General features: G+C 36.7%; 1 protein-coding gene across 1 annotated transcript; it reads left to right on the top strand.

The window, feature by feature from the left end:
* The first annotated feature begins 1880 nt into the window (after window positions 1-1880).
* LOC149829374 (serine/threonine-protein kinase TOUSLED-like) lies at window positions 1881-21892 on the top strand. Its single transcript, XM_090017357.1, has 17 exons — window positions 1881-2620; window positions 3119-3208; window positions 8617-8823; window positions 8960-9022; window positions 9384-9416; window positions 9766-9873; window positions 10022-10066; window positions 10990-11102; window positions 12604-12670; window positions 14390-14456; window positions 17787-17884; window positions 18129-18308; window positions 18503-18713; window positions 19588-19852; window positions 20679-20733; window positions 20980-21141; window positions 21575-21892. Exons 1-17 carry the CDS (start codon window positions 2411-2413, stop codon window positions 21668-21670), a joined length of 2070 nt encoding a protein of 689 aa, XP_089873483.1. The 5' UTR covers window positions 1881-2410; the 3' UTR covers window positions 21671-21892.
* The last annotated feature ends 1531 nt before the right edge of the window (window positions 21893-23423 follow it).

Genomic DNA, 23423 nt, shown 5'->3' with positions numbered 1-23423 from the left:
CATATCATATCGCCAGAAAATTGATATGATATTGACTTGAATTATCTACTTTTTAATAAATGTAAAAAATATATTAAAATTAAAACTTTAATATTATTTTATTGGTTTTAACACGAGTCACATTCTGATTGGCACATAATATTTTTTAAATATTTTTTTAGCTGATTCAGAACAATATACTTTAGTATCGGTATTGGCCAAACAATACACGCCCGATTCCGATACTGATTACATTGGTTGAAACTGTTATGTGTGGACAATTTTTTTGATAAAATTTGACCCATTGATGCGAAGGAATATATATTCGCCTTATAGCACACTTAAGCGAATAGTTAAATGTGTAGCATTGTGCGAAGCATGATTTAGTTGACAACTTGACATTGTTATTCGTTTAACTGCACTATTAATTCATATAGATATGTGTTTACTGACAATTGCAACATACATGAACTGTATTGTTTCAACCAATTCATCAAAGATATTCACAATGTTTTAAGCATTTTGTCCAAACTACAATGGAATAAAACATTGCTTACACATGCAACAAGATTGCGTATAATTTTGTTATTTAATTTGAAAATACATATTTTAATGTTAACAACTTGTTTTTTTTATCATCAGACTTATGTTACCAAGCACATGTTAGAATCAATATGTATAATCAACAAGCACAGAAAGAAATCACCTTTAATCAACCTATGTGAACAATGGCATAGAATAACACAAATCATAGTATATGAAGATTTTTTAAAGACAAAGTACATACAACATATATAACACAGAAAATGTGTTTCAGTTTTACATGATGTAAAAACAACAACATAATAGTCAATCGTGCCTCATAGGATTGTAACTAATGTTGTTCTCTTTCTTGCTTATGCACTGAAGCTATATATTCCCTCAAAAAGGAAAGCTGCATGCTTGATAAAATATGCAAACAATTTTAAACACAATAAAATAAAGAAAAAAAAAATTAATCAGAAAGACATGCAGAAACAATATTTTGAAACATGAATGATAAATACTAAAATGATGAATATATGTAATTGTTAAACCAAACGGAAAAAGATATTTAATTCAAACTACATAAACCATGTATTTGATATTTGACACACTCTCCTATGTGTGCGTGCGTGCGTCGGAGAGAGAGAGAGAGAGAGAGAGAGAATAGTACGAGTGTTTAAACATAAAATTGAGGGCTATGATTATTTTAATAAGGTAGTTGTGAACAATATATCCGCCATGTTTTAAAAATTGTATTCAATAAATAATAAAACATCACACATAATGTGAATATTACGAGTCAAAACAAAACATTCGTCAATAGTTTATTAAAAATTGTGGATTTATTTGTTATTTTTTAATTTCAGTTGAAATCATTGTTTAAGTTGAAATTCAAACATTCATGGTTGGAAATAATGAAAAAAAGAAAACACATTGTTAAGGTCATTTCCAGTATGTAGGGTCTAACCTACAAAAAGAAAATAGTTGAAAATGAAGTTAATAAAAAGATATTTCTACTAAACAGGATGTGCGGTCGACTTGACCACATATTAACCCACTTTTATGTTTTTTTAAGGAAAAATATTAACCAGATTCAAATAGGTGGATTAAGTGTCTGATTTGATATGCGTACCCTAACAAGCTCATGTGAAAAAGTAGTGAAGGAAACATATCCAATTTGGTTCTAAAGCCCAAGTCGACACAAAACATCGTTTTATAGCTGCAATCTGTAATCATATCCGTTCGTGCGATCATGAACTCAATGCATATCCAATCAAGCAAACCAGAACCAGATCCAAATACTCAAAAGGACCCTATATTGGACCAATTGACTGACACTCACCAATAAATTCACTGGATCCGGGTCCGACAAAATCGATACATCTCTCTCTCTCACTTCTGCCCGGCTTCTGACTCGCCGGGAATCACCATCGGCGACTATCATCGTCGGAGATCACAGCTCAATGCGATGCTCGGCCCCGGAAACCGCGTCCAACGCATCCTACCTCGCCGGAAACCTCTGTCGGAAACCTAATTCTCCGGAATCCTAGCCGGAAGTACCCTTCTACCACCCCAACCCTAGAGAGTGAGCGACAGAAAAAGGGAGATAACCTTCAACTGCTAGAGTCAGTAGGCCTTGATCCCCTCTCGATGCGCAGTTACTTCATTTACCCGCAAACGCTTTCTATTCCGAAACCGATTGCTTTCTCAATACAACCGAAACAAGCTTAACATGGTTGCATGCAACCATTTGTTGGTCAGAAACCTTCCCATTTTGGCGAATTACCCAAGTAGAAGATTGGGTTTAGTCATCCTTGGTCCCATATAGGGTTGTTTTCTATCTCTATTTGTTGTATATTTTTCTTTTTTTCCTCATTTGGGGTTTGTTGGGGTGTCCTGAATCAGCATGTCTGAGGAGGTCCTAATGCACCTCTCATCGAATTCGAACCAGTCCGACCCTTCCCTGAGTTCCAAGCTTGCCAAGCTTGAAGCCAGGATGGCCGGGAAGGCCGCGAGCTCGGTGCAGACGTCATGGCCATCGGTTTCCTCTGCTCCGAAGCCCGACAGTCCCGAAGATGTCCCCGAGCCTTCTCCATCGAGTGATTCCGATGATGATGTATGCGCCATTCTTTGCCAATGTCTCTTCTTTTGCCATTTAGTTTCCGTTTTTCCCATGTATTTGCCCGAGAAATGTTGTTTGTTATTATGGTTCAGTTCCTTGATCTCCACGTATTTTAGATTTGTATATGTTATATGTCACGTATATCAATTTGATTGTTCTTCAATTGCCTTGAAGGAAACACATTCAGGCTACTGATACTGGTTTTTGATTGTGCATGTCAAGAAAATATATATTTTATTTTTTGGGGGGGTTTGCATGGTTGCTGTATTTCGATAAATCGTCGATTGAGTTGGTTGTATTCATGTTCTTTTTCTGCATCTGATATGGCAAGTGTTAGCGTAACCGCGATCTTACCCCTGTTTAATTTTTAGCTTTGTTCGGAATAACACTGGACCCATGCACAATGCATCTGGGTTACGGCTAGGTAGAAGTTAGGTGTCTTATCAGAAACAGCATGTGATGATGGGATCTGTTTGTTTCATACTTTTTCAGATCGTTGAGGATTTTTTGATACAACCCAATGTTAATAAGAGGCCAAGGGTTCATGAAGAGGAGCAGGTAGCTGGCATTCAGCAGACAGAGGTACATTGAGATGCTCAGATTGCGGACTTTTGTACTTGCTCTTTGAATGTGAGAATGGTGGCTTTTGGGTTCGATATTGAACTTTCTTCCTAATTGCTGTAGTTTGTCCAATGATTGTTTTTACTGTTAGTGTTAAATGCAATTATCTGGTTGCCGATTTTGTTTTTCTACGAATTAATTGCTTCTATTTTGTTTTGATGCTCACTGTGTCCGGTTTCTAGTTCACCATTCTGCATATCTCCATCTATGTAGCTGCATGATTACCAATGTCTCAAATGTTTGTTTGATATGTGTTTGTCAACACGTTGAACAATAAAACCGTCAATGAGATTTTGCCATGTACATTCCTATATTTTACAAATGAATTATAGTTTTATTTGTCTCCAACGAGACTACCTTTTGTTCTTCTGGCCTTCACTCATTACTTTTAAATTGGTTTGTTGCAGACGCTGACCCATGAGGGAAAGGATATATAATCTTACTCTTTTGATTCCTTTTCATTCAAACAAAAAATTCAATGTCTCCAATCCATGGTGTCAATGTTGGCAGAGGAAGCAAGAGATGTAGTTTAGACATTGTTTCCTTTTGAACATCATATTCTAATACTAATTATTAAAAGCTCTATTAAGCTCAGAATTTTTTGATCAATTACTATAAGTCCTCTACAAATAACTCAAGGAACTTGCTAGATCACCCTGTCCTCTAATGACCGAGTACTGGTTATTAATCTTTTATTTCTATCTCTCGTGTCTATAATTTATTTTTCTTATTTTTAGGAATTATTTATAATCTTAGTGGTCCCTAGTCAATGGTTTATGTTTTGATCTATGCGAGTGCATGGGGGCACATGTGCTAGTGAGCAAGCGAGAGGATACATACATGGAAGCATGCATGTGTTTATGACTCTTTGCACATATTAACAAGTTTCCTAATAATTTCTACCCCAAAATTCTTGAAATGCCCTGGTGTAGTGTTGACTTGCATTAGTTTTTATTTCTAAAGGTATTATTGTATTCGTACAAGAATCAGAGGTCGCATTTGGCAGCTGTGCATTGGAAACAAAGAAGGATCATTTGGATACATGCGACATGCTCTTTAATAAAATTTCTAAAGTAAGCTTGATGATGTGAATTAATGCAAGCTACGGATGGTATCCAAAGTTGCTTAGCGTAAAATAATTGTCAAATTTTGTGTTTTTCATTAAAGAATGTGTAAAAGAAAGGTATAACTATATATAAAATTTTCTTGGGGCACATACTGCAAATTTGCTGCCACTGAGCAAAATCTCATCGACTTATTATATCATGTCTTTTAAAGTAGATTAGACCATATTGATGGTCTTATCACGATTCATTTACCATGGCGCATGAAATATATCTCAAATAACAATAATGGATGCCTCAGATTGCATCAAAACATATTGGTTAAGAAAACGAGTCATCATATCCAAATTGTTAGATGTGAAGTATGATTGGTATGGAAAAAACTTTGACCATGAGAAGCCAGTGTTGAAAAAATGTGGAGACTATGGCTGATCTTGAAATGTTTTGCATTTGCGTCAAGTTTAATTGGCGATGAGAGGAAATGTGAGCTGATTTTAAAGCGAAGGAGAGGTCAAAACTCAAAACAGTTGGCATCGGTCAAAATTTTTATGCAATTTAGTTGCCATTACCCATGAAATATCTTTGCATGGACTTACGTAAAAAGCATTTCTATAGAGGCCTACTGGATAGCTATGGATGATCATATAGCAAAAGAATGCAGTCATGAAGACATGAACTCATCATTATTTACTCCTAGCTATTCGAAGTTTTGAACTATACTCGTTAAACATGGTGAGAGAATAAAATATGTTTGTTTTTAGCTTGAGAAGCATGTATTAATGAGACCAAACAAGCACACCACCAAACAACACCAAGCCAATGTGAGAGTGGTTAGGTTCATTTACCAGTGGCACATACATACATACATTTATTTATTTGTGTTTTTTATTCATTTATTAATTTAAATGAGAAGGGGAGGGGCCCACCAAACCAATGAAGGTCCAAAATCTAGTCTCATAAGCAATGTCCGATCTTACCCATCAAATCTAGCAGTAAAGATACCACCACCACAACAACAACAACAACAACAACAACAACAACAATGCCTTCATCCCAAACAATTGGGGCCGGCGATATGAACCAAAAAGAAAATCATTCTGGGTCCTCCACATGAATCCTTCTCCTCCAATCATTTCTATCCAATGTCATGTCCTGGGTGAGGTTCAAAGCATTCACATCCTTTCTTATCATCTCCATCCAAGTCTTCTTAGGCCTACCCCGACCTCTTTTAGCTAATATATTTTCCCATTTCTCCATCCTTCTAACCGGAGCATCATTAGGCCTTCGCCGAATATGCCCAAACCATCATAAACGATTCTCACTCATCTTATTTTCAATGGATGCAACGCCTACCTTCTTACGTATTTCCTCGTTCCGAATCTTATCTTTTAGTGTATTTCCACACATCCATCGAAGCATACACAAGCAGCAGTAAAGATACCAACATGACAAAATAGGAAACCCCCAATAAAAAAAATGTGAGCAGTTGTTGAAACTGAAAGAGAGAAAAAGAGAGCTGTGAAATTGATATGACTATAGATTTTGCACCTTTCTTTACATAATACATACATACATACATACGTACGTACGTACATAGTTACATACCTACATATATACATATTACACACACACACACATATATTGATAAGTCTCTGGTGCGGACCTGCATATGGTATCAATGAGTTAAAATGAGCAATATCTTATTGCTTGTGTTCTTTTAAGTGAATTTAACCTTATACGCATGATCTACATTTTGAATCACCCGAATCCGGTGTGTATACAGGTTTTTTTTAATGATTAAAAATTCAATGGTCATAAAGGCACCAATTTTTAATGACTTAAAAAATGGTATTTTTTTTGTCAAAAAAACATGATCCAAGGGTTAGAGATCAAAGTAAGTATGCTGAACACATCTACAGGGTCAGATTGAGTCAAAACAACTTGCACCTATGAGTTTCAACTTATTGACACCGTATGGACATCCGCAACAAAGAATTATCCTATATATATATATTTAGGGTCCTAAAAATGGCACCATGTGTTTTCACCAAAAGCTTTGCCCTACATCTGTATCTAGCCAAGGGATGGGTCAAAAGAGGTTCTCCATGTGGTCCTTTCCAGTCAAGAATTGGGGTCTCGCAATCACCAGCCAATATAATAATGCTTCAAAAATCCATCAATGGTTCAAGATGTAAGTAGAAACTACTATATAACAACTAATAGACAAATCAACAAATGAATAATCAATTTTAAAATCCAACACTACTTAATAGCAATATCATAGTGAGCATTTTGGGTAGATGAAAGATCGACAAATAGACTAATTATATTAGCACATTGTTTGCTAAAAAGATATGGTTTAGCTGAAGCATACTTGGTAAAGAAACATTCTCATGAAACAAGCCACCTCCTTCATCAATGCACTAAAACTTTTACAAGCAATGTTGAAAAATGTCAGAGATAGAGGTTCTTCTTGGTGCAGCCCACAGGACATAGAAATCAGAGCACTAGATACCCCATTAATGGCCATTGAGATTGATGGTGAAGATTGAATGTCAAGGATCCATCTCTTCCATCGATCCACTGTCCCCATTCCATTCATACAATGCAAGCGAAAGGCCCAATCAATAATCAAAAGCCTTCTCTAGTTCGAGTTTGAGTGTAAAACCCAAGTCTTCTTCAAGGTTATCACATGAATGGCTTGTTTCTAAAATTCTACTCTCATGAGGTCTCCTACCAGACATAATAGCATACTGGTTTGGAGAAATAATGGAGAATTCTCCTATTGACTTGCGTAGGCTCGTAAAGGTAAGCATATGGAGTATGTGTAATATATAAAAGTGTTTAGATGAGTTTTCCCTTAAAAGAAAAAACTGGTTGCCATATGTGGCTTGCATAAAACAGGTTCAGAGTCTAATTATCCTCCATCCCCTTATTAAATGAACAAACAAATAAATAAACACACACACACACACACATATATATATGTATGTATATTCCCTTGCTGATAAATGTTTTTTTATATCTTCATCCCCTTTTCTCTTCTTGTATATCCATTCTCGATGGTTCTCTCTATTCCTTCCCTTTTTATCCTATGACCACAAGGAGGGAGGGAGGCCTACTAGAAAAGGTTCCAACAAAGAACTGATATCTTTCCCAGCCCCGACTTTCTAGGTTTATCCCACTAATTGATTGGTTTCCTCTTCACTTGAAGTGTTGGCTGGTAAGTGTTGACTAGAATGTTCTGAAGTTGGTTTGGTTTGTTTAGGCAGCGTCAACTTGCTAGGAAGTTTGCACATAAGAAGACCCGATTAAGACCCGGGTCCAGACCCAAAGGTCTGATTAATACATGGATCCGGGTATAGTTTGTAAATTTTTATACCAGACCCGGGCCTGACCTGAGTTCCGATTAAGGCCCACAATTTTTAAATGTAAAAATGATAAAAAATATTATTTTATCGGGTATGGTCCGGGTCTGGTTCATGTAGTTCTTATCGGGTCCGGGTATGCTTTCTCTTATAGTGGATTGATTAGACCCGTGTCAGAACCTGATACCATACCCGAAAATTGGGTCCAGGTCTGGTTCCATCTGGGTCCGAACCAAACCCGGCCTGTCGACACCCCTAAAATCTGAACTGTTAGATGTGTTTATCATTGTTTTACTCGCTAGAGAACATGCATTTGATGAAGAATTTTTATGCTTAGATGTGTATTTTAAAGAGGTAAAAAAATCAATGGTTGATATTGTACTGAATTTTGGTGATAAAAAATATTCACAGTCTTACATCAAATCAATTTGAACCAAATCTGGTTTCTTAATAAATAAGCATTGATAAACATGTAACAGTTCAGATCGAGCATAAATCACCTAAAACTATGTTTTTTGGAGGGTATTAACAATGACCTAATAAAAAAGGGGGTGGGATGATTCCCATTTTCATATATATATATATATATATATATATATATATATAGAGAGAGAGAGAGAGAGAGAGAGAGAGAGAGAGAGAGAGAGAGAGAGAGTTTGTGAATGTGTGCATGCATGTGTGTGCGTTAGTTATATGTATATAATGAGCTGTCTTATAAGGCATGTTCTGCATTTTTCACTAGAAAACAAACTCACTGCAACCCCATTCCATGTAATAATAATGTACCTTTATTATAGCATGGATATCTTAATATGATAATATCATAATAATTGATTGTGATTAATTACAGGTTCATCTTTTGGTAATGCATATCCTTTTCATTAAATTTGAGGACTAATTTTAACATTAATGCATTTAAAAATTGCTATTTCTGAAGGGTATTGATGGAAGGGAAAGGATTATAGAGGCTATGGATCTACAAATTAGTTCAAATGATGGAAGCAGGAGAAAAAATAGTCGTGGCAGAGGACGGTCAATAATAGGGAGGGGGCGTGGTCCAAAGGCCTGTGATCAATCACGTCCCCAAGCTTCTCTTTCTTTATTTCCACTGTCAAACGGTCATTTGGAGAGCTCATTGCATAAGGTACTTGTTCTGCCGTTGAGCTATGTTACATTATTGCCTCTGTGTGTGTGTGCATGTGTGCGATGGTGCTTTATGTTTCTCGTATTTGACTTATTTTATTCTCCTTTTTTGCCTCTTTATTTTTTGATTCAACTAGATTGGGTCAGAATCATCAGATGTGTTATTTCAAGCAACGATGAGTCTATCCACATCTAATCAGGTTAAGCAATTGTCTTTCTCTTTTCTTGTTTTGAAATCTGATACTAAGTATCACATTCTCAAAGCCTGGAGTCGTAAATAGTTGACAGAATATTTATAATTTCAGTGTACCTGTTACAAGCTCTAGGATCTGTTTGAAATGCAGAAAGTGTTAGTGCTTGAATCTATGGCTGTATACATTATTCTTCATGTTCTGTCTTCACCCTTATGGATGTGCATATGCTTATTCACTGGATCTCTATACGCCAATCTGTTGGATGATGATACTTTGAGAACAAATTTCCTTTTATTTTGTTATATTTGACTGCTTAAATGCCATTGGTGCCCCTTTCATTTGCTGATTATTTTTAACTTGACTGCAGGAGAGTTGGTTGAAGGAGAGGGCTTCTATGCAAGTATGTTGCTTTTTTGTCTCAAAGTTATTTTTCTTATGGTGACAAATTTATAGTTACATAACTTTTACATTAGGTATTTGTCCTTCCTCTTGCCTTTGGAGAATAGTTGCTAAAAATATTTAATTTCTTTGTACATTTTCTATTTTTCTAGTCCTTGTAATTGTTCATGTATCTGATCAGATTGTTTAGCTATTTATAATTTTAGTCTAATGAGGACAGGCATCTTGTTACTTTCCCCTTTTGTTGGAATATTATTCTATCCAGTGATGTACTGTTTGGATAGATGCCTGTAAACGTGTATGATTGATTGTCAATTTTTTCACCTATCTTATTTTTGTTCCTCTATTAGGAAGAGATAGCATTTTTGAAAGGAAAAATTGCATCTTTGGAAGAAGAACTCTCTAAAGCTCACCAAGAAGCTTCAGACCATCAAGGGGTGCATCGCCAATTGGAGAAGGTGGAGAACTCTCTCTGTCTCTCTCTCTCTCTCTCTCTCTCTATATATATATATATATATATATATATCCTTTCTTGGTTGTTCTTGTTTTGGAGTTTCAGAACAAAGCAATTATTGTTTTGCTCACAAATTTGTGATGTGAACTCAGGAACTGCGAGACTTTAAAGAGCAAGAGCAGCAAATGAAGCCAAAGGTTGTCTTGCAATTCACCACTAATGTGTTTCTAATCTACTAACTTCTGGAGTTTTGTCAAAGCTTATATTGTGAGTTGCCTGGGATAAGATCTGAATCTGGAATGAAGTTCATGCAAACAAATGGTGTTTTCATTGGATCACCTCCTATTATCTCCTAGCATTTTGAGGATAAGCTGAAATGTGTTATGTTCTATGGTGTAGATATTAGTCTCTGACCATATCTTTTCCTTCCAGCTGTTTTCTTGGGCCATAAAAGGTTGATGCTGCTAGTTCTGTTCATTTTTTCCCCTCAATTCTGGGGTTTGGCGTAGTGGGAGGGGGCCTTTGCTGCTTGCCGGGTGGTCAAGGTTCCATTCTTATGGTTGTCAGCTCCTTGCATTATCAAGAGTAAGGGCATCATGCCCCTTGCTTATGCCGAAGTAAGGTGACTCCCTGGGGGCAAGGGGTGCTCTATGGGTTTACAACTTTACACCGTTGGGACAGCGACCGTAAGTACGTGATCAGCCAGCGGGATTAGGTCTCTAATTTCGGGGGTGGTTTCCCCATTCCTCATGGAAAAAAATTCTGAGTCGTGAGCATACATTGCCTACTGCCGGACAGTCTAAATCACTTTTATGACATGTTGAAACGTCTTCTATTGCGTATTGTAGGAATACATTCTGAAATTTTGCAACTTCTTCTGTCTTTGAAGTTGAATGGAGTAGACCTTATTACTTTTACCTGCTATATATTTGCCTTTGAAAATCCCTTTCTAGAACCACAGATGAATGATATCTCAGTTTCAGTATTTGTTCCGCTATAGTTTATTTTGTTTGCTATGAAACATGCTGTGTTGTTCTTTGGTTTTGTTGAGGTTGATTTTTCTGCATTTGATTTTTTTAAGTCTGGGCCTCTGGCTTATAGAATTTGTTCTCTTGGGCAGAGGATGAAGGTGTTGTCGGATCTACTGATTTCGGTTGCCAAAGCAGAAAGGCAAGAATCAAGGATGAAGATACGTCAGGATTCTTTGAGGCTTGGTAATGTGGGTGTGATTAGGTAATCTCTTCTATATCAGCTGTCTTTCCATGGTGAAGAATGAATGGTTTATCTTTGATGATTTGCTTGTGGCTGGTTTTGATTTCTATTTCTTCATCGAATGCTTCTACCCAAGTTACATTTAATGAAGATTGTTATTGTAGCAAAACTAACTGAGGTGCTCACGTTTAAGTGTAATTTTTGTTGTAGTGAGGTTTAGTCTGTCATTGTTGGACATATTTTATTGTCCTTTGTACTAAATAAGGGAGTTGGGTCTCTAGTTCAGTCTATCTTGGGTGAGCGAAACAATATGAAGCCTCTTGGGGTGCACTAGGTGACTACTAGTTGCTTATTCTCACAAGGCCTCCAAGCCTCATTAGTTCAAACTGCCACTATGGGTTGGAATGAGATGTTTATGGTAGGGTGTTTATCATTTATTGCTGAAGAAGCCTTAAGTTCCCCTTTCTTGCCGTGGATGCCCTGGAGGGCTTTGATAGCATGTAAACAAACACCATGGGGTGAAAAAAAATTCCAATGTAGGAAAAAGGGAAATTTAGTTGTATTTATGATATATAACAACCGATACATTGCCAAAGAAGGCATAAGTCTCACTAAATACATATTGTGCAACAGCTAACGAATGTTTTTTTTTCCATTCCTGATTATTATAACCCACTATGTTCTGCAAGGTTCTTATCCACCATTATGCACCTGCATTTCAGTTGATTCAACATCTACATCTCAAGGGACTTGGAATACAATTAAGGTTTCAATAAGAAGGCAATGCCACAGAGTATGAGTCGGATATTTTTAGAAGAATTATTGTTGAACAAGCTCTGGTTCATTTTTCTTCCTTTCAAGGATCATCTGTTGGGGCTATAATGCCATTTAAAATTAGTAAAATTCAATGAAAATAACAACATTATTCTACTGACAATCACAGAAAACTCTAGTTACCAAGAAGAAAGAGAAGTTATTTCTATACCCTGATGTAATAAATACTCCACAAATCTGAAAATAACATATTGCCTTCCGAGGTGAATGCTTTGCAAATACCAACATATTGGTTCCTTCTTTCTAGGTTTTTGAATTCTTAAGGTAAATGTTGTGTTTGATATATTTCTATTTCTTGTCCACTGGTTTACATTAGCATCTCAATTATATACTTTTATAAGAACCAGGAAAAGTTTACCTCAATATAAGCTACCTCCCTAAAGACAGCAAAGGAACCCATATACTGGTGCATGCTCATGTTTTAGACCTGATGAAATGTCTGAGTTACTGCAGTTCATCAATCAATTAAACCAGACATTCAGTAGTTTGCTTGGCACGTTGAGCTTCCTTGCCTGCCTGAATAGGTCTGGTTGGCTGTCAGATTTTGTTATAAAAAATGGGTGAGAATTGAGAAAGAGTCCAGCTTGAGGTTGTGGTGATAACTGCTTGTTGGATGATAGTGACTCCGTGTATGCACACATGCCTACTTGTGTAAGCTCTGTTCTAAGTATTTTCATGCTTGTTGCAGAGCTGGAACAATTATATCTGAGACATGGGAGGATGGCCAAGCACTTAAGGATGTTCAAACTCAACTTGTATGTTCCTCTGGACATTTTTGTTTGAGCGTTTCCTTCATGATTCATCATGATTTCCTTTAGCAGCCTTTCTTCCTGATGAAACATTTTAAGACCGTTGCATCTGAAGCAACACATGATTTTGTAATTTTCTTTTCTGCCAGCATGTCAAAGATTGTTATTTACTTTTCTATTCTGCTACTTGAGGATGGCTTTCATAAACTTTAGGCTACTGTTGCCTCTGCTATGACCACTCATGTTTCTGTGGTTTCAACAATATATGATTATTGCTAACTAAAAACAACGTAGTAAATCTAAATAAGAAGAAATAACACATGCATGTACCAGCTCAAGTGCCACTAGTGGACCCATGACCTTCATCATATGCCTTCACTTACACCATTCTTCTAATGTTACTGCTCTTTGGTAGAAGAAATTTAAAAAAAAACTTATTGGAGTGTGTGTGTTAAGTAGTAGAGATGCAGATTCCAACTGATCCCGAAAAAAAAGATGGTTGAAAAGAGTAAAGTAAGCAAGTTTATTGGAGGACCATAAATTAGTAATCATAGAAAAGATCAAAAAGGTTCATCACTAGAGAACACCATTGATAGGAGAATTTAACAATCATTTGCTTGGTTAGGGTAATGTGTCTTTTGCAGGAAAAAGGATCCAACCTGTGTTTTATTGTAATTTGCTTGTTACCATAAATACTAATGAAATTGAAGTTGGTGAAACTAGATTTGGAGAAGTACATATGGGTGACTCAGCAGTTTATCAAGTTGGAACTCTCTAGGAAGATGTGAAGAACTATTCAGAAAGGGGTTCTTTTTAAACAGTCCTTTGCTGTTTAGCTGAGGAAGGTTGTCACTGTAGCATAGTATGTCCTCCTTGGTTCCACTAGAATATAAGATAGGCTCCTTACTTGGAGCACACTTAAATAATGACCGGAATCACATTTCAAAAATAGTTTTTGTCAAAAATATATAGCGGTAATGAGATTGATGACTGAGAAAACTTAAGCAGCTAAAAATAAATTACTAAAAAATTCTGAATGGTGCAGTTTCCATTTATATTCAAATCCATCTTGTGTCTCTCTTTCTGGAGCAGATGTAGGCCATGTGCTCTTTTGAGCAATTTTATGCTGATTATGTTATCTATGAAGTGTTCTTGAATGTAATTACATAATCTGTGGATGGGCTTTCTGTGTGACCTCTAAATGTCCCCCACTTTACTCAGTGCTGCTCTTTTCACCAGGGTGAAGGCCATTTGCGTTTCCTGGTTCTTGTTTTCCTCTAAGACTATTGAATTCTCTTTCTAGGTGATGCTATTAGGTTTTCGTGAGAATTTTTTTCTATTTCACTAAAAGGATGAACAGTAAGTTAGTTCTAAATGCTGGAGCTGTTGATGACCAAAGCTTTGGTACTATCTCTCATGTTGGGTCTGCTATTGCAATCTTTTGACTTGATTTGATATTGCTTCTCTATACAACAACAACAACAACAACAACTACGCCTTCATCCCAAAACAATTGGGGTCAGCGATATGAACCAAAAAAGAAATTCATTTTGGGTCTTCCACATGAATCCTTTTCCTCCAATCATTTCTATCCAACGCCATGTCCTCGGTGAGGTTCAAAGCATTCATATCCTTTCATATTGCTTCTCTATGTGCCAAGAAATTCTTTTGGTAGTTTTCGCCGTTATTTATTATTATATTACCTTTTATTCCTTTTCTGTTCAGAGGAATTTGTGGGATGCAAAGGAGGCTATTGAGAGGCACAGGAAATCACTGAAAAAGCGACAGTCTGGTAGTTCCTTGGCCAGCATTCCTAAAGTGTATCCAGTTAAAATGATTGGATTTTTCTACTTCTGTTACTGTTGTTCATAACTATTAGTTGTTGGTTTGATGTGCAACTTCTATTTTGGAACTGTTGTTGAGTATAAACTTAGTTTTCTATTTCTCAGTTTTTCTAGTGCATAATTGTCAGCAAAATGGGAAAAGGAGCATTCATAGATATTACATTTTGAAACAGTTGAAGTATTTTTTTCTTGAAAATTACAATGGGCAGCTAATGGTAGTTGCTGTATATGTAGACATCTGCATGATGAATATCTGTTCAAAGGTGGAGGTGGAGTTTCTGAAGATCTTACGAAATTTATAAGTCCTTGATTTATTGTATCGCTTAGGAAGGAAGGAGGGCCAGCCAAAATGTTAATTTTTCAAGGATGTTTTGATCTCACTTTTATTTGTTTCAAGCGGCATGGCTGTTACTGAGTGCTTCTTGATGATGATTTATGTGGAATTAGTTGAGACAGTACATTTTAACATGAAATTGACTTGTTCCTATCTATGCTTCATTTTGCAAAGAGTACTCAAAACCAAATGTTGGTACATAAACATAAGAGTATTTTCTTTTGATATTGAGCCATTACTAGCATCAAGGAAAGTCAATGACATATCTTGTCAGGTCATGGATCCCTGGACTGCTCATACAATATTAAACTACAAATCAAGAAAATCTCTGTTGCAAGTGCTAAGCTGTTAAACAACCTTGTTGAAAACACGCCTCAAGGCGCAAAAAGCATGCCTCGCCTCAAGGCAAGGGGATTTTTGCCTTGAGGCTCAAGCCTAAGGCACTATTATGCTTGAGGCACGCCTCAAGGTGAGGCGCACGCCTCAACATTAAATTAAAAACAAATTAAACAAAAGGGGGAGGGAGGTCCGATGCTAGGGCAGGCCCCCTTTGTCTCCTTCCTTCTGCTCCCCAATCCCCGCCCTCTTCACCAACGACGTCAGGTACGAACTCCTCTCTTTCTCTCTTCTTCGTCTCTTCCTCTTCCCTTCTTATGTTGTCGTTTCTTCTTCTTCTTTCCTCCTTTGTTCTTCTTCTTTTTCTTCCCTCCTTTTCTTCTTTTTTCCTTCCTCTGATGCTGCATCTTCTTTCCTTCTTTTTTTCCTTCTTCTTCCCTCCTCCTCCTTCCTCTGTCCTTCTTCTTCTTCCCTTCCTCTATTATCGCTTCTTCTTTCTTCCTTTTTTCTTCTCCTTCTTCCTCTGTTATTCTTCTTCTTTTTCTTCCCTTCCTTTGTTGCCGGCCTCCTCTTCTTCTTTCCTCCTTTTTTTCCCTTCTTTCTTCTTCTTCCCTCCTCCTCCTTTCTCTGTCCTTCCTCTATTCTTCTTCTTTTTCTTCCTTCCTCCTTTCTTCTTTTTCTTCTTCCCTTCCTCTGCTGCCACTTCTTTCCTCTTTTTTTTCTTCTTCTTTCCTCTTCCTTCTTCTTCTTCCTCTGTGCAATTAATTGACTGTGCATGTGATTATGTATGTACATGTAATTGACTGTGTATATGTTAATTTTTGTAAAGATTGTGTGTCCTACTCCTATTCATGAATGTTCTATTGACTTTTTTCACTTTTCACCTTTTTTCAATTTAAATCTGGATCTGATGGTGCCTTGAAATTGTGCCTGTTTGTGATATTAGAACACAAAAACTGAATTATATTGTCAGTAGGGCTATCAATAAAAACTAGAATTGGTTTAGTGGTGTTAAGATTTTCATAAACTGGAATCATAGACATGTATTAATATTAAGTTAAGATTTTCATTCCTGTAACTTAGTGAATATGGATTTTTTCTGTTTGCTATTGTTTAAACATGTATTAAGTTAAGATTATTTTTTGTATGCTATTACTGATTTTCTTCCATGGAAAACAATTTTTATCCAGCTTGTGATTCTTATATTGGATCAAATTGTTGCATTAATGTTACTTTTACATGTTAATATCACATTTTTTGATATTTATTTGAGATTTTCTATTTCTTATTGGTTGTTGCTTCATCAATAAAGCATTTTTTTCTATTTATTTGTATTTTTAGATATTTTTTAAAGATTTTTTTAAGTTTAAAAAAAATCTGAGGCTTACTCTTTACGCCTTGCTCATAACACTTCTTGAAATCCCAAAATGATTTTCTTTTTTGGTTCATATCGCCGAGGACATGGCATTGGATAGAAATGATTGGAGGAGAAGGATTCATGTGGAAGACCCAGAATGATTTTCTTTTTTGGTTCGTATCGCCGACCCCAATTGTTTTGGGATGAAGGCGTAGTTGTTGTTGTTGTAAGAAGTGTTATGAGCAAAATGTGACTCGAATATTGGGTGATTCATATGGTAGATTATCTAATGAGATCATGAAAATGAAAATGTACTTGTATGTAAGTTTTCATTCCTAACTCAAACGTTGTTTTAATTGTGTAAAGGCTATGCGTGAGGCAAGCCTAATGACAGACTATGGCATATTCTGTCTGTGCCTTGTCAAGGTCCACCTCGATGGATATGTGTAGAAAATGATGGGGATATTTCTCTTAGTTGAGGTGGCTTTCTCTTTTGCCATGCATTAGTCACATTATTATATTATTTTTTATGGTGAGCAAATCTTCTATGAGGAAGGACACTTCACTTAAAAATAGAATAGAAGTCTGTGAACAATGGCTTAGGTACAGGTACAGTCACCAAACTTTGGTAATCCAAGGACTGCAGTAACCCAATTATGACTTAGTGGAAGTGCATTCTGCACTTAGACCCACTTGCATCCAAGCCATTTGGATAGCAGTGCTTCATCTCTTAGAGGTAACACATTTCGACCCAAGTCATTTAGAGTGAGCTGTGAAGCAAGTTTGTCAAGTGGGCAAAGTTGTTGGAGCTAAGCAACAAAGCAGGTGCTTTAGCGTGTCAGGGTTGTGGGAGCTGAGCAAGAGATTTTCTAGAGAGTGAAATTGTTCATTTAGGCTATTCTCAAAGCAAGTATAGATTGAACCCAGCTAACTCTATTTGTGCATTAGACTGCTTGCATATACTTTTTTTCGTTTTCTGAAATTTATATTTTGGTCTAAGTGCAAATTGTGGAGAATGGCGGAGTAGATCTTCGGATGAAGGGTGCCTGTGCCATTTGGACTCCCAGCTATTGTTTATTTTTTGATGTGTTGTTGAATTGAGCTTGTAGCTTATAACCGGTTTATCTAGATCTGTTTGATGAATGATATGTGGTATTCTTTAATTCAATACATGTTCATCTTGTAATATTTTCCTATTTCTGATCTATTTTGTGAAGGAACCTTTTTTTTTTACATGATTTATTTATGCAGATAAGGGTGATGGAAGTGACCATGAATCTGGGATACCAGAAGAAGACTTTCTCATTCAGGATGAGATTTGCAAATCACGGCTGTTGAGCATTAAGCGTGTAAGTATGGATTCCTTTGTTGTATTTTAGCAGCCAAAGTTGTATTGTTTGAAGGTGATGCAGGCAATTGTCTGTGGTCGTCAAACATGTGAGGTTGCCAACAACGTGTGCAATTAGTTGGGATTTACTTGCAACCATTGAGTGTTTTACCTGGAAAGAAGCTGTGGCATGTAGTTGGTGGTTATGCAGACCTAGTTTTTGACGGTTGAGGACATATCTCAATAGCATTATTTGGTCCTTATAGGAAGAAGAAGCATTGCTGAGGGAGAAAGATCGTTATGAACTTGAGAAGGGAAGGCATATACGTGAGCTAAAGCGTATAAGAGATGAGGATGGATCTCGTTTCAATAATTACCAGATTTTGAACTACCGTTATTTCCTTTTAAATCTTCTTGGAAAAGGAGGTTTTAGTGAGGTGTACAAGGTGCGATATTTCTAATCTTTTGTGCTTGGCATGTTAAAGTAATGTTTTTAAGGTATCTTTTACTAGGGAATTTCCTGACGCAGACACCAGGAATTTCTTAGCAAGATATGGTTATATTATTATATGTTGCCTGTAAAGGCAATTGCGAGAACATACTTTCTTGCAGTGATCTGAAGTGCATCACTTTGGGGCAGGCTTATGACTTGGTGGAGTATAGATATGTGGCATGTAAGCTACATGGCCTGAATGCACAATGGAGCGAAGAGAAGAAGCAAAGTTATATACGGCATGCAATTAGAGAGTACAATATTCATAAGAACCTTGTGCACCATCACATTGTGCGGCTGTGGGACACCTTTGAGATTGACCACAATACTTTCTGCACTGTTTTGGAATATTGCAGTGGTACATACTTAACTGGTTTGACAGTGATTGCATTTTTACCTATATATGCTTCCATTTCAAAGGGGAAAAAACTACTGCACTTGGATAATTATCATTAGTTGTTTAACCACTTGTTTGTGAAGTTCGTATTCATTTGGTTAATGCAAGGAAGTTCACATTTATACAGGAAACTATATTTTGTTTTTCATGGATCAGTTCTAGCTTTGGGACATTTATCCTTGCAGTCAATTTGGCTTTGGAAATAGTCTATTCAGTATATTTCCATGAAAGAAAATGCATTTTGCATGTGAATGAAACCTTAGTGCAATCACTTTCTGTAGGGCCTGCTTCTGCATGATCAGAAGATTGTGAGATGCACATGCTTTCACAATCTAATCTTCAAGAAGACTTGCTAAGGCTAACTCTGCATAGTTAACTTCTATATTGGATTATTGGGGGATGTGGTGTTAAAATCTTTCATTTCCTAAAATGCAAATATTAGCTTGAGAAAAAATTTTGCAATGTAAAAGGGGCTTTTATAAAAACCATATGGTATCAACAAGATGTGAACCCCTGGTGAAATTAATAGGCTTCACATTACAAATAATTTTTATTGGAATTGATATTTTTCTTCCCCACATTCCTGGTCCATCTGTTACCCTGGCTGGTTCTTTGCAACCAGTTTTTATAGCCAAAACGGCATGTTCACACAAATTTTTTGCTTTGTATATCCAAGGAATATATGTTTTCTTTCATTTTCTTTTTTTGGTTGAAGTGTGACAGCATGCATTAAGTACTTGTATTTTGTGTTGCTGCGAGATATCTTTCTCTAGGACTGTTTGATCATTGTTGGTCATTACTGTGCCTTGTGTCCTTATCTGCTTTTATTCCATAGGGAAAGATCTTGACGCAGTCCTCAAGACAACACCAATACTGCCAGAGAAGGAGGCCAGGATTATAATTGCTCAGATATTTCAAGGGCTTGTATACTTGAACAAGAGGCTGCAAAAGATTATTCACTATGACTTGAAGCCTGGGAATGTTCTTTTTGATGATGTCGGTGTTGCAAAAGTAACCGACTTTGGTCTAAGCAAGATAGTGGATGATGATGTGGGATCCCAAGGGATGGAACTGACTTCCCAAGGAGCCGGCACATATTGGTAAACAAATCAAAGAAATAATGTTTTTTTTTTATAGGCAAGCTGGGGTTAGGCAGACCCCTACCAGATATCTCTTAAGCCCCATGTGGCAGAGGGATTTGAACCTGGGCCTTCAGCTTGGCACAGAACCCTGCTTACCTCGGTGGTAAAGAAATTATGTTGTTGATGCTTAAGTTTTCATAGCTTCATGTTTCCCACATTCCAAACTCAATTTTCAAAGGCATGCCTTATTTTTTATTTTCAACCTAAGTAGTGGCTGCTATGTGTAGGCATTTGACAATTGAGAAAACTGAAACAAGTTGCAAAATTATGCAAAATAAAACTTCAGTTCTTTTATTCCTGTACCAACCTTCAGTAGCGTCATATCAAATTTTTTTTATTAGCATAATGTTTCCATTGTAATCATGACAGAGGTAACTTTGTAATGCATTATTGGCTTAATTATGTGGTTCTAAATGATTACATTTTGGACATTTGATTTTCCCTAGTGTTGTGATGGTTGCTTCTCCAAGGAATGTATAAGCCATCAGCAGATATATCCAGTGCAAAAACACTGCTTATTGCTGATTTGATGGTTTTGGATGTTAATTTCCATTGATACCCTCAAAGTTTCGTTTTGGTGTAATGTCCTTTTAAATATCTTCAAAATGATCATTAATTCTTCCAATACATTGCAAAAAGAGTTATGTTGATTTGATGGTTTTAGATGTTATCTTCCTTCTTTTAGTAATACCTCAAAACTTCATGTCTTTGTGCAATACCCTTTATCAATTATTTGCAAGTTTGACTTTTATGTATCCTGCTGATGCACTCTTTTCATTTCTAGGTATCTGCCGCCAGAGTGCTTTGAGCTTAACAAGACACCTCTTATATCATCAAAGGTTGGTAACTCCATGAATAGGCTTATTTTTTTCCTCAGGAAATTTGAAATCTGTGAGCTGAAGCATGACATGGATGTATCATGAGTCGAATAACATCCCACTTCTGCTCGGATTTCTTAGTCCATGTGATCTGATTCTAGACATGAACTGAAGTGGTTCCAAATGCTTACTGTACTCAAAAGTCTGAGAGGACTGATTGGCTGCGATTTGCAGCTCCTCATTTTCTTCTTCTGCTTTGAGATTCAGGTTGATGTTTGGTCAGCTGGTGTCCTCCTCTTCCAAATGCTGTTTGGTAAACGTCCTTTTGGCCATGATCAAACCCAAGAGCGGATACTTCGTGAGGATACTATTATTAGAGCCCGCAAAGTGGAATTTCCATCAAAACCTGCAGTCTCAAATGAGGCAAAAGTGAGTTCCTGGTTCTTACCACAGAAAAGTTAGAAACTAACATCATGTCAGGGTGTGAATGGTGGCGTGATCTCAATTTTGAGCTCTCTCTCTCTCTCTCACACACACACACACGCACACACACACACACACACACACACACACACACACACACTTGCACATACGCCCAAAAACACTCTTGCACATACTCGCACATTTCCCAACTTTTCTTGATTGTAAACAAAATCTATTTTGCTGACATTTTATAAATAGTTATTTAATTATATGAGTGCCAGAGTTGACGAACCCAGGCATCTTTAATTGTGCTCATTACTTATCAAATAGATGTCTACTTTTTTTATTTGTTTTAATCTTTGTCACAAAGACAAAAACCAAAGAAAATTTACAAACTCTGGTGTGCACGTTGCTGACTTCTGTACATGCAAAATACCAGGAATTTATAAGGCGCTGCTTGACTTATAACCAAGCTGAAAGGCCTGATGTATTGACTTTAGCTCAGGATCCATACCTGTCATATGCTAAGAGATGACTATTATCATACCTGAATGTGAAGAGATAAAGGATTTTTCTTATAGCCTCAATAGGAGTCATCAGAAGTTTGGCAGTTCGAAGTATTTGTACAGCATGTAAAGCACCTTGTCTTCCACAGTAACAATTGGAGATGAAGATGGCCAACTCTCTCTCTTTCTCCAAGGCAATAGTATCATGTTGGAAAAAACACCATAAATTTATTTTGCACTTTTTTTTACTATTTCGTTCCATTGTTATATTGTAAGTCCATAATAGCATGTAAACTAGTTTAATAGAAATCGTGTTCATTTAGGCAGTCTTGTTTTTTTTTTTGAAAGATTCATTTAGGCAGTCTTAGACTATGGCATTTACCATTTATGTTTTGAAGATTGTCTAAACCATGATGTTTCTTCATGTTTTGTTCTCTGTTTTTCGTTTTTTGGTTTCCAATGGACTTTGAAGTTTAAACCCAAGACCCCTAGGCTAGGATCACCTATATTTGTTTCTTATGGGCAATTTCTTGAAAAAAGGAAACAGAACTCCCAGTTGAGTCTCAGGTCAGGATGGACTAGGGTTAGCCTCATCCTTTTATTTTTGTGGATTACACAGAGAAACCATCACCTTGGTTTGGACCATAGTTACCAGGAAACTAAATGGATACAAGATCTGATGTGTAAAGCAGAAACGGGGAAGTGTGTTAAAAAGTATGAAGCGGGAAGCGGGATATAATTGTTAAGCGATTATGCAAGTGCATAAAAAATGCAAAGAGAACACAGAAATCAATTTGAAGCGTGAAAGCAAATAAGAAATGACAGTGAGCACATATAAAATCTTGATATAAAAAAATTATAATTTTTTAATGTGAAAAATTGTAGGTCGAGTGGAAATTGATAAGCCAGAGAGACGTTTTTGGGAAATAAGGAGGAAGCATCGGACTTTCCAGTAAAAGGAATAGAGTTTCAAATATTTTGGAAGTGAGTTTCCCAATGCTTCCTGTTCTATCGAAAAAGCAAGGAGTTTTCAACTTATGAGATTCCAGGGAAACAAGCTTGTCCTATGTAGCTATAGTTTGGACGTTCCATTATGGGTTTTAAGGTGCCAGGTTGACTGTGGCCTTTATTTCGGTGCCCTGATACGAGTATTCTTCATTTGCTCACTTAAGATAGTTTCCTTTTGGCTTCAGTTTTGAGCAAGGGATGCACACCCTTGATATTGAATTCTTAGTGTTCTTTAACTCGAACAATTGCTTTGAACAACCACCCCGCTAGTTGGATTTCGGACTAAAATAACAACTGTTCATCATATAGAAATTCCAACAGATTGGATGCAGTTCGGATTATAGCTGACCGGATCTTAAACTGAATTTTGAGCAGTAAATCCGGATAGAAATTTAAGATAGATCTGGCAAAGTAGATTACAAATTCACATTTGACAGGATGGTACCAGAACAGGTAAAAATATAAGTACTTTACATGTAAAACATGTGGACTGATTAGATTGGATCCGGATCTGTGTCTGAATTCGAACAGTATGACAATATGAACCCTAATCCACTCTGAAAAGACATCTTTGATTTAATTTTAAGATCCATGTCCTAAACTAATGTAATCATGTACGAATTTGAGGTTGGACGCCTCAATGAATGTGACATGTTTGCACCAACGGGGGCTCTGCTTGTCTGGTAGGAGCAGCTAGTGCTCGTCACCTTGTGTTGGGACGTTGCAGGTTCAAAACCCAATGGTATAGTTGTATAACTGGTAGGGGTCTGCCTA

The sequence above is a fragment of the Nuphar pumila genome, chromosome 9, assembly GCF_984573655.1.
Source record: "Nuphar pumila chromosome 9, dmNupPumi1.hap1.1, whole genome shotgun sequence".
Lineage (NCBI taxonomy): Eukaryota > Viridiplantae > Streptophyta > Magnoliopsida > Nymphaeales > Nymphaeaceae > Nuphar > Nuphar pumila.
The sequence above is the reverse complement of the archived record's forward strand: the minus strand, read 5'-3'. Positions and strand labels throughout refer to the sequence as shown.